Genomic DNA, 12,654 nt, shown 5'->3' with positions numbered 1-12,654 from the left:
AAGAATAAAGACAATGCTAGCTGGTTGATAATTCAGAGCATGAGAATACCACCTACTTCTTCCCTTGGCCTTATAACAGTAATGGAGGTGCATCAGATAAATGGATTTTTAATGGGTAGAAAATAAAAGCCTCTGAGTAAAGCTAAAGGTGGCATATTTGTCCCCGTAAAAGAGAAAGCTGAAGACTTTATATGTGAGGCTGAATTGTAATGGTCAGCTCTTTTGCACATTCCACCAAGACCAAACAAGAGGAAGTGGATTTAAACTGGACTATTTGAGGGTTTGTATTGAGTATAAATAGGAATTTTATGATTCTAAATATTGTTTGTCTCTGGAATGACTTTTTAAAGGAAGTTGGATTTTTTCCCCTCCCCTCTAAAATCTAAAAATAACAGATTTTCACCTGTCAGCAATGATGTGTGTAGTTTTAGTGCTCCCAAAGGCTAACAGAGGTGCTGGATGACTTTTAGAAGTCCTTTCTTGCTGAGTGCTTCGGTCTTTTCACAAATCTCACCTCACATCCACAGATCTGTTGCATTAGAGCCACTCTTATTATTTCTTTTCTTCATTTAAAGTGCTGCTAACATCATGAATCTGCTAATGGAAAAGTGACAATGCAATTTAGTGTGCTAGTATGTATAAAAATAAAACTGTATAAAACATAAATTGTTCATATAATATTTCAGTAATTTTAATGGCAGGAGATATTAGATAAATTCTTTAAAAAAAATATATTTCATTGGTTTTTTTACAGAGAGGAAGAGAGAGGGATAGAGAGTTAGAAACATCGATGAGAGAGAATCATCGACCAGCTGCCTCCTGCACACCCCCCACTGGGGATGTGCCGGCAACCAATGTACATGCCCTTGACCGGAATCGAACCCGGGACCTTTCAGTCCGCAGGCCGACGCTCTATCCACTGAGCCAAACCGGTTTTGGCGATAAATTATTCTTAATGACAATAATTGTTTAGTTTACTTTGTTTCGACAGAGGTTTTTTTTTTTTACTGTTTATTGTGAAATTAAATATGCCATGTATTTATTTTTACTTTCTCTTTCAAATATTTCATTACTAGTTAGTTCTTTTAGCCAAATTATTCTATAACTGCAGGTATTTTTCACTATAATACTTTTTGAAATCTAGAGTATTGTTAAGCAGGTTATATTATCTATCCCAAAAGAACAAATGCTATTTGAGCATTTCATACCTATTTGTTTTGTTGCAGTAGTAAATTGGGTTGTTTTCTTAGTGTCTCTTTGTGATAGCTCATTATTGGTATAGAAAATGCCATTGATTTCTGGTTATTGACTTTGTATTCTGCAGCTTTGTGGAATTCATTTATTGGATCTAGCAAATTTTTTGGTGGAGTCTTATAGGTTTCTCTCTATAAAGTATCATGTCATTTATAAATAATGACAGTTTTACTTCTTTTCAATTTAAATGCCTTTATTTCTTCTTTTTATCTGATTGCTGGGGCTAAGGCTTCTAGTACTAGGTTGAATGAGAGAGCTAAAAGCGGACATCCCTGTCTTGTGCCCCATCTTAAGGGAAACACCACTGGGTATGATGTTGGCTGTAGGTTTTTCATATATGGCCTTTATTATGTTGAGGTGTGATCCTTCTATTCCCCTCTTTGCTAAGAGTTTTGTTTTTTTTTTAATCATATATGGGTGCTAGATTAAATGCTTTCTTTATCTATAGATATGATCATGTGATTTTTATCTTGTTTATGTGATGGATCACTTTTATTGATTTGCAAATATTTTACCAACCTTGCATCCCCGGAATAAATCCCACTAGATTATTGCGTATCGCTTTTTAAAATATTTTGCTGGATCCTGTTTGCTAATATCTTCTTTAGGATTTTAACATCTGTGTTCATCAGGGGTAATGGCCTATAACTTTATTAATTGTGTCTTTTTAAAAAATTTATATATATTTTATTGATTTCTTACAGAGAGGAAGAGAGAGTGATAGAGAGTTAGAAACATCGATAAGAGAGAATCATCGATCAGCTGCCTCTTGCACACCCCCTACTGGGATGAGCCGGCAACCAAGATACATGCCCTTGACCTGAATCGAACCTGGGACTTTCAGTCCACAGGCCGATGCTCTATCCACTGAGCCAAACCAGTTATGGCTAATTGTGTCTTTATCTGGTTTTGGTATTAGGATAATGCTGGTCTTGTAAAAAGAGCTTGGAACTCTTCCCTTCTCTTGAATTTTTTGGAATAGTTTGAGGAGGATAGGTGTTAGTTCTTCCTTGAATGTTTGGTAAAATTCACCCGTGAAGCCATTGGTCTATGACTTTTGTTTGCTGGAAGTGTTTTTATTATTGTTTCTATTACATTCATTTTTCTTTGTCTATTAAGTTGTTTTGCTTTTTCCTGATTCACTTTGGGAAGGTTACATATTTCTAGGAATTTGTCTATTTTTCCCAAGTTGTCTAATTTGTTGGCATATGGTTGTTCATAGTATTTTTTTTTTTTATAATCATTTGCATTTCTCTGATAGCAGCTGTAACTTTGCCTCTTTCATTTCTGATTTTATTTATATTAGTTCATTTTCTTTGTTTTTTGGTGAGTGTAGCTGAAGGTTCGTCAATCCTGTTCATTTTTTCAAAGAACCAACTCTTGGTTTCATTGATCTTTCGGGTTTTTTTGTTTGTTTGTTTTTTTGTTTTTTAGGCTCGATGTCATTTATTTCTACTCTGGTATTCATTATTTTCTTCCTTCTGCTTACTCTGTACTCTTTCTAATTCTTTTGGTTGTAGGGTTAGATTGTTTCCTAGAGATTATTCTTGCTTCTTGAGGTAGGTCTGTAATGTGGTGAACTTCCCTCTGCTTCCCCTGTGTCCCATAGATTCTGGGTTGTGTGTTCATTTTCATTTGTTTCTGGGTAACTTTTGATTTCTTCCTTCATTTCCTTGGTAACCCATTTATTGTTTAATAACATGATTTTTAGCTTCCATGTGTCTGAATATTTTTGAGCTTTTTGGTCATGTTTGATTTTTAGTTTCATGTCATTGTAATCTGAAAAGATGTGTGACATCATTTTAATTGTCTTGAGTTTGTAAAGACTTATTTTGTGTCCTAACATGTGGTCTGCCTTTGAGAATGTTCCATGCGCACTTGAGAAGAATGTATATTCTGTTTTGGGATGAAATCTTCTGTAAATATCAGTTAAATCCATCTGGTCTAGTGTGTCATTTAAGGTTGCCATTTCCTTGTTAATTTTTTTGTCTGGAAGATTTATCCATTGATGATAGTGAATGTAAATGTCCCTACTGTGATTGTATTGCTGTCGATCTCTCCCTTAAAGTCCACCACATGTTTTTTAAATGTATTTGGGTGCTCCTATGTTGGGTGCGTATGTATTAGGGTTATATCCTCTTGTTGGATCAACTCCTCTGTTACTATGTAGTGACCATTCTTTGACTTTTACAGCCTTTATTTTGAAGTCCGTTTTGTCAGATATAAATAAGTATTGCCATCCCAGCTTGTTTTTAATTTACATGTGCATGGAATATTTTCTTTTCATCCCTTTCCTTTCAGCCTGTGTGTATATTTTGTTCTGAGATGCATCTCTGGATGGCAGAATATATATGGGTCATATTTTCTTATCCATTTGGCTAGCCTATGACTTGATTGGAGCATTTAATCCATTTACAATTTAAGATTGTTATTGATAGAGCCCAGCTGGTGTGGCTCAGTGGTTGAGCATCAGTCTATGAACCAAGAGGTCATGGGTGGATTCCCAGTCAGGACACATGCCCAGCTTACAGGCTTGATTCCCAATAGGAAGTGTGCAGGAGGCAGCCAAACAGATCAGTCACTGACTGGGGCTCTGCACAGTATCTTTCAGGAAAATAGGGGGTCCCTCAAAGTCACTGTTGGGTACAGCCCGCAGACTCCTCTGCTGGACCCAAACGTAGCAGCGCAGCCTCTCCAGCAGTTGGAGACCAAAATGAACTCACCAGGCTGGAGAGATGTGGTCCCAGCTTCCCAGACAGACAGAATCCCTCCGATTCCCTCTGCCCGATGCCACCTGGGCTCTTCTTCCTGTCTCTGCTGCTCTCGGTTTGGGATCTCTATGTGGGGTTGAGAACTCACACTCCCAGAGAGAGAGAGAGAGAGAGAGAGAGAGAGAGAGAGAGGGAGGAAGGGAGGGAGAGAAATTTGGACTGGGATAGCCCTCAGGCCTCTCAGCAGCCTCACCTGCTCCAGGGGTGTTCTCCCTTTCCTCTGCTCCGCTCCACTTACCAGCCTCCCGTGGCTGCTCCCAGGATGTAATATTTCCAATCAGCTACACTTCGCTTGGTTTCCCAAGGTGACTGTGCTATCGTTCGGCTGTTAATCCTTTCCCTGATGAGGAGCAAGGACACGTAGCCTCTATCTAGGCTGCAGCCTGCTGCAAAGTGCTCCCCCCGTGCTTTCCTTTCCGTAGTTCTGTCCCTTATGTTTGGGCCTTGGATGCATTTTGAGTTAATTTCTATATATGGTAGAAGGTAAGGGTCCAACTACTTTCTTTTGCATGTGGATATCCAATTACTAGGTTTTTTTTTTCTTTTTAAAATATTTATCTTATAATTTGCCTTTTGCAGCATTGTTAAACGTGTACATCTTATTTTTTTATGATATTTTGCAATTATTTTAGCTTTTTCCTCTTTTTAAATCTTATTTTTTAATCATCATGTAGCGTATCTCTTTTTGCACTTGCTCACTTGTAATTTTATTTACTTGGTTTCCATTGTAAGATTATTTTTTTAATAAAATATTTTATTATAAAATCAATGTATAAATATATATATATATATATATATATATATATATATATGTATATATATAATTAGAAAAATGAGCAACACTCATAATCCTAGCTTCAAGGAATAGTAACAATTTGGTATATATCCTCCCAGATACTGGTTGATTGTATATGTATATATTCATACTACCGTGTTTCCCTGAAAATAAGACATCCTCTGAAAATAAGACCTAGCACATGGAAAGATAAGACATCCCCTGAAAATAAGACCTAGCGCAACTTTGGGAGAAAAAAAACAGTCCTATTTTCAGGGAAACAGTAGATGCCCAGTGCACAAAATGTGTGCACTCAGGGCGGGGGAGGTGGGGTGGGGAGTCCCTCAGCCTGGCCTGCACTCTCTCACAGTTCGGGAGCCTTCGGGAGATGTGTGGCAGTCGGACATCCTTAGCATTGCCATGGAGGTGGGAGAGCCTGCTGCCACCACCACTGAGCTCGCCAGCCATGAGCCCGGTTTCTGGCTGAGCGCACTGGCCACCAGGGGGCAACTCTGCCCCCAGTGTGTGTCACATTCTGCCTTTTAGTCGATTTGCATATTAGCCTTTTATTATATAGGATGGTATCTGTCCATGCGCCCGTTTTTTTTAATAGCCTGCCCCCCCCCCCCCCCTTGCCACACACATAATGTAGGCCATATATTTTCTATGTCAATTCCTGCAGAGTCATCACAGTTTTAATGTTCATTTAAAGTATATTCGTATGGCAATATCATAATTTGTTTTGGGTATTGTTCAACGCATACATGTTTTAGGACAGATCTCTTTAAAAATCGTAGCTTTTGGATGTAAGGTATTGTTCAGGCTTTTGAAGTGTATCTTCGGTGGCCCTCTGAGGGGCCATTACACTTCTACTCCGAGTAACAGCAAGCCAGTGTGCTCCCACTCCCACACCCTCTTACAATTTACCATACTGGTTTGGCAGAAACTATTTTATTACTTTTTAAAAAAAATAATTCGTGGGATTTACTAAAATTTACAGGCGTGTGTATTTCTGCTCTGGCCAGTTCTTGCGCTCTGTTTTCCTTTCTTTATTGCTGCTGTCCTATCTTATCTGTAGTTTGTTGGTTTCATCTAATAGTTTTCTCATTATCTTCGTAGTTCTTTGCCTGGTTTTTAACATTTTTTATTTTCACGATTTGTCAGAATTTAAAAATAACATTTGTTTCTCTTTAAAATAGTCCTGGATTTAAAATAGGGAGCAAGACTCATGGCCTGAGAGATGACAGTGTTAGGAAGACACCACGTCCTGCAGCTGGCACGTGGGATGGCTTTCCATCCGCGCGCCACAGCAGTCGCTCTCTTGGCTCGTTTATGACGTCTAAAACGGCCGAGAAGCTTTTAACTTTTGTAAGTCGAAAGACCTACAGTTTCCCAGTTCTTCCTGAGAGGGGTATTTTACTTCTGCTAGAATCGCACTAAAGTAGTAGAAATATGTTATTGCCTCATAACACCACCTATCCGCTATTATAAACTCTTTGGATTTCTGTATTAGATTAAGCTGCCCCACTATTTATCATTTTTGGACTCACTGCTCTTTGATGAACAGAACTGATGAGAAAAACAGTGAAGGCCGGTCTTGCATTGATCTTGGGACTTTGACACTCTGCAGAAACTGCCTGTGGGCAGAATGTATGATTTCAATGTCGTTTTTTTATTACTGTTTAACACAACTGCGTGCATGAGGATAGTACAAATACGATTAATGATTTTTAGTAGCATAATCCAGAATTCTGTAATTGCTCCATTTCCTCTCTCCCTTCCCCCCTCCTTCACCACCCCCTGCCATTTATTATTTGTCAGAACACCTCACATGAGATCTAACCTTAACAAAATGTTAATTGTATGTAAAATATTGTTAACTATGGGAAATTGGGATTTGCCCCATTTCTTTTTAACTAATATGTTGATGTAAAATGAAACTATATGTCTGCGACAATTGAGGATTGGAGGAATAACATCCTATTGACAGATGATAAGGTTTCATAGACGTTGGCATCATATTATTAACAGATTTTCCCTCTTACTTGAGCCACATTTGCTTCTGTGTAATTGTTATTGATCTTAATTCAACCTTGAGTGTCACACAATATAACTTTTCTTCCCATGTGAGAGCTCTTCAGCTACTTATTAGACATCCTTTTTTCTCTTAGTCTTTTCTTTCATTAACATTCCTTCCTTCAAACGAAGTAGTTAACAGTCCTCGATGCCACCTTTCTGGACATACTCCTATTGATCAGTGTCCTTCCTAGAAGAGCGGCTCAAGAGGGATTTCAGACTGCTAGCGGGCCAATTGAAAGTATAACGGGGCTGGAGTTATTGAACATTTTTTAAGATACAGTAGTAGCAGCGTTGCTGTTTTAAGTAGCAGATGTTGCATGTATTCATTACTTTCTTACCACCCAATCCGAAGTGTCTTCCTCTCATGAGACCAGGAAGCACAGCTCTTACTCCCATTCACTCGTCCTCAACGTGCAGTGCTGTGCTTTCCATACAGTGGCTACTTCATACAGCAGCTCCCCTGCTGGCCTGACCACCCCTAAGCACCTCTGCCTCACCCCGCATCTGAGACTCAGACTTCCCTCCTTCTGACCGGCCTCAGGCACTCAGGCCCCGGGCTGGCTTCCCCCTGGCCACAGCCGCAGGGCACCCTGGGCAGGTGGCTTCACCCGGGCTGCAGCCACAGACACCTGGGACCATGGTGCCGGCAGCTTGTCTCTCTCCCAGACCGCGGTCTGGCTGGTCCCCATTCCTCTCTCTCCCCAGTGTTGAGTGTGCATGAGGGCGTGATGACCATTTACATATTAGCTCTTTTTTTAGAGAGGATAGTCAGTCTTTAATATCTGCAAGGTTTCACATTGATAAATTCAGCCAACTGTGGATCATATATGTGAACATTTTAAGAAATTCCAGAAAGTTCTAGAGAACAACCCTTGAATTTGCCATGTATTGCCTGAGCACTGTGCTGAATCCACGTGAATGAAGTGATGTGCAGGCACATCCTACTGCAGCTGTGTGCAGATATAGGCCATATGGGAATACGATGCCATTCTACATAGGAAACTTAAGTATCCTCGGATTTTGGTGTCTGAGGTAGGGTCCTGGAACCAATCTTCCATGGATGCAGAGCAACAACTGTATTTATATATGCAGTTTAAAAATACTATATATGTTTACCTTTTCTCTGTAAATTACCCTTGTTGTCTTGCTGTTTAGAATATTGGCATTTTTCTTGTCAACTCATGTTATAAATCATGATGAGTTAAGGAAACCTACACGTTGATACTCATTTATTACTAATCTTTTCCCCTCTCCGATAGTTTGCCTTTCCACTTTATTTATGGTGATTTTAATGTAGGTTTTGGCAGTTTTTGTTTGTTTTCTTTATACATCTATATATTTGTATATTTGTGTATGTAAACCCAGGTGACATTTAAAAATGTCAGCATAAAACCAAGCTCTGTGTCAAACTGAACCTGACCGTGGCCTAAAGGAGACAGCTGCTGATTTCTCCCAGGTGACACGTCAAAGGCAAAAGGCCACAGTGCTGGGTGCGCTGCCTGGCGTGGGCATTCTGCCTTCTCAGTGTCCCACCACCCTGGGCACTGAAGGAAAGGACCTTAGGCACACCCGTTTCTCAGTTCATACGAAGGATCAGGAGAGAGAGAATCCAAGGCTGCTTTTCTTTTTACACACAATTGGCTTGGTGAGAAATGTGGTGATGTGGCTGACAGCAGCAAGGGAGGATAAGAAATACACTCACTAGTTACCACATTCCCAGACACTGCTCGCATTGTAATAGAAGAAGGAGAGAGCCTGTTTTATGGGCAGTCACCTCACTTTTTCTTATTTCTCATGGTCTTCTAACAGTGCATATAAATATTCACTTACATTTTCTTATACTTTCTTCATGGACCTCCCTCCCTCCCTCCCTTCCTTCCTGTCTTCCAAGCCAGTGAATAAATACTCATTGCTCGCTCTCCTGCTGTGTGCCAGGAGTAAGCTTTGGGGATATCATGGTGACAGAAGTCAAGGGCTCTCTTCTGTTTCAGTGTGCAGTCCAGTGGGTGAGAAAGATGTGAAGCCAGTTGCTCTGGGAGTGACCCATAGGCCCTGGAGGCCCTGAGCCCATTTTCATATTAGAAATACATTTGGCTTTTCTATCCTGTTGTTATTCCCTCTAATGGTACCATAGTAATAATAGGTCAAGTCAGTAGCACCCAATTATTCTAGTACTCATGGTATTCTTTGCTTCTAGGCACTTACGATTAAAAAAAAAAAATGATGACGTCCTAAAGGTAATTATTTTCATTAACTCCGGATTTTTAGGTACACAACTCTTTAATATTCCATGTGACCCATATGAGAAGCACATCCTAAGTACTTTCGCATGTCGAAATATGCTGCTTATCTGAGGCAAAGCTGTGTGATTGCATTGTGAATTGAGCTGGTTGCCCTTTTCCTGGAATACCATATTTACTTGAAAGAATGACTGATAGATAAATTATGGTTAGTTGAACTTGTGAATTTGGCAGAGTTAGTCTGTCATGTCAAGGAAAACAGCTAACAGAACAGTATTTGTAGCTAATAATAAAATGTGAGCTTTTGCACACACAAAAAAATTTGAATAAATGAAGGGACAAATAAACTTGTCCCTACCATGGGGAGCTTGACATCTCCTAAGACTTAAGGCCTTTCCTGGTGAAATTATGGGTAATATTAAAAAGCAGAGTGTTTTTTGTTGTTGTTGTTGTTGTTTTGTTTGTTTTTTTGAGGGGGTTATATATTGAAATTCATCATTATTCAATTCTATATAACTCAGTATCATTCATAGGTCAAAGATCCATTCCAAGTACAGAATAGACCAATGGATTTTACAGTGTCAAAGTATGAAAAGTTCATAGAAATGCATTATAACCAAACTTTAAACTATGCTTTTTAAATTCTGGTGTAGGCTATCCATAGTTATCTGTAAATGCTAATGATATGGTCTTTCTTATCCTAACTACATAATTACATGAAAATGGATTTTCTTTATATACTTCAGCCAAAGTACTATATTGCACCACATTAAATGGGGAAGTATAATAGATATGAAAATCCAGCTGCCTTTAAAAAAATTATTATTTCAGAGAGGAAGGAAGAGGGAGAGACAGAAACATCAATGATGAGAATCATTGATTGGCTGCCTCCTGCACACCCTCACTGGGGATCGAGCCCGCAACCTGGGCATGTGCTCTTGATCAGAATCAAACCCAGGACCCTTCAGTCTGCAGGTTGACACTATCCAATGAGCCAAACCAGCGAGGGCCCCGCTGCCTTATAATAAGCTATTTGTAGTAATGGAAAACAATGTTACTTGTCTCCACTTTTTTGAGAGAAGAGAAAAATCATTGTATAAAAATAATATGTTGTTTTTACAGCTAATCAATAGCCAAGTGACTGTGATTATTTGAGTTTTCTTCTACCTCAGTGGTTCTTATTGTCTGGCTTGCAGCAGAATCACCTGGGGGATTGTTAAAGCGGAGATTGCTGGGCCCACTCCCAGTGTTTCTTACTCAGGGAATTCTGGGTGGAGCCTGATAATGTACATTTCTTAAGTGCTGCCAATACAGTTGATCCTTAGATCATACTTTGAGAACCACTGTTCTTTTTCTTTGGATTTATTGGACAAACCTATTTGAGTTGATATTTGTGAGAAGAAAAAGATTGGGTACAGATCAAGGGCACGTATCTGACATCAAAGCCGCAATCCTTTGGTCTACCAGGTGACACACTAACCACTAATTAAAACCACCAGTTTTGATCCTCACTCCAGTCGGGCACGTGCAAGGAGGCAACCAATTGATGTGTCTCTCTCATATCGATGTTTCTCTCTCCCTCCCTCCCTCCCTTCCTCTCTCTCTCTCCCTCCCTCTCTCTCCCTCTCTCTCTCCCTCTCTCACTTCCTCCCTCTCCCTCTCACTCCCTCCCTCTGCCTCTCTCTCTCTCTCTCTCTCTCTCTCTCTCTCTCTCTCTCTCTCTCCTCTCTCTTCTCTCTCTTCCTCTGCCCTTTCCTCCCCCTTCTTCCTCCTTTCCACTCTCTCTAAAAATCAATGGAAAAAATATCATTGAGTGAGGATTAACAACAACAAAAAGATTGGGTACAGGTATAGAGACAACGGCTGGAAGTGCCCTTTAGTCACAGAAATATGGGAATTAATTGTAAATTGAGCAGAACAGCGTGTTCAGTGTCTGACGCTTTACCCTACTTACAAACTAACAAGTTAGCCTTTCACAGTTTCATGGTTGCTAGCAGAGGATTAAGAGACTTCTGGTTCAGAGACAAAAGGGATTTTATTGCAACAATTGCAGTTGCTAGAGAATCAGCATTTATTATGGTGATTTCCCAAGCCCGATTCCCTAAGGACAAGAGAAGGAGAGCCAGGCGATGGCTATACCAGCAGTGGGTAATGTTGCAGTAGAGGAACCCTGAACCTAGGGATCCCCAATGTATGTTTTCATAAGGTGCACTAAGCCTGCCTGACCTTTGTCCCAGAGGACACATTATCTTTACTGTACTGGACAGTAAACAGACCTGCCCTGTGCCCAGAGGCAGAGGAGACATTGTCTTCCAGGACTGTTTGTTCTGATCGAAACATCCTTGAAAAGATGATGGGAACAAAAGGCAGTGCCTCTGCCCACGCATGTTCAGAAATGTGAGAGGGGCCTGGGGAACATTGTAAGTGGACATAGGAAAAGTTGAAAAGGTTTCCCTATATCTTAATTACTTATTGGTCATAAATCATGAATAACTGAGCAAAAACCATGAGAATGAATTTGAGTCTTGGACAAAGCAATATGTGGCTCCTTAGTGAGGGAGAACGTTCTCTGCCTGTGTGGCTCCACGTTATTTTCATAAACTCCTGTAACTGTCACTGGGAGAAAAATTCCTCATGTTTATAGGATCTACGCAAACTATAAAACTAAACAATTTTATAAATTTACAGGGTGGGGCAAAAGTTGATTTACAGTTGTTTCTCTGGGAAATAATATAATAATAAATGGATAATACAATAATTGATGAATAATAATACAAGAATGAACTTTTTTCCATACTCACAACTGTAAATCTACTTTTGCACTGTCATGTATATATAAATATATAAAATATATAAATTTAAAAGTAAAATTAATATTAATTTAATATGATAGTGATACATTAATTATAATAAATTATATTTGCAATATGATTTTTTTTGGATTTAGCATATCTCTTTTACATTTTTTCCCCTCTATCTAAACTTCTCTAGCTTTCTTTTGTAAAGCCTTCAGTGATTATCATTTGACCATCACTTGGCCCAACTGCATCATTAACTTTTGTTTTTCCCTCATTAGCTCAAGATAATTAAAGTAATATACTTGGCACAGAGTTAGTCCAAACTTTTTGGATCCATGTCACAGAAAGCAAACTTATAACTGGCTCTCATAGCTTGGAAATGATGATGAAATTGTCTTCAGTGATGAAGAGTGAGATATATTTCTTGCTTTGCCCAAGCCAGTCCCGGTGTATGCCTGTGCCCCCTCCAATGCTCCAAAGGGGGTTCCATTCTGGGTGATAAGCTGGAATGCTCTCCCTAAGTATTACTTCATCAAAGATTCAGGTGTGTCAGGCTGCTCTCATCCTGGGGTTCTCTTAGTCTCCGTACTGTTTCCCTGTTTGGGCTCCTTCCTCAAACAGTGTACTTCATGATGTGATCGTGGAAAATGGCTTCTGCAGCCCACTTATACATCATCCTTTTAGTGCTGTGATTTTTTTTCAATACATTTCGCACAAAAGGTACCTGATTGGTGCCT

At 39.5% G+C, this 12,654-nt stretch overlaps 1 protein-coding gene across 3 annotated transcripts in view; it reads left to right on the top strand.

Moving 5' to 3' along the window:
* GNAI1 (G protein subunit alpha i1) overlaps positions 1 to 12,654 on the top strand; it is a 71,927-nt gene that overhangs the window by 27,450 nt on the left and 31,823 nt on the right. The window contains exon 1 of one of the 3 annotated variants that reach the window (XM_036429595.2): positions 3,975 to 4,080. The exons of the other annotated variants lie outside the window; for them this stretch is intronic. Within the exon in view, the coding sequence (XP_036285488.2) occupies positions 3,990 to 4,080 (91 nt within the window). The 5' untranslated portion in view covers positions 3,975 to 3,989. Of the gene's footprint in view, positions 1 to 3,974; positions 4,081 to 12,654 lie in introns of those variants that run through there. 3 annotated transcript variants of the gene reach the window in all.

This window comes from Pipistrellus kuhlii, unplaced genomic scaffold (genome assembly GCF_014108245.1).
Source record: "Pipistrellus kuhlii isolate mPipKuh1 unplaced genomic scaffold, mPipKuh1.p scaffold_m20_p_10, whole genome shotgun sequence".
NCBI lineage: Eukaryota > Metazoa > Chordata > Mammalia > Chiroptera > Vespertilionidae > Pipistrellus > Pipistrellus kuhlii.
This window is presented reverse-complemented; position numbering and strand designations above follow the sequence as displayed.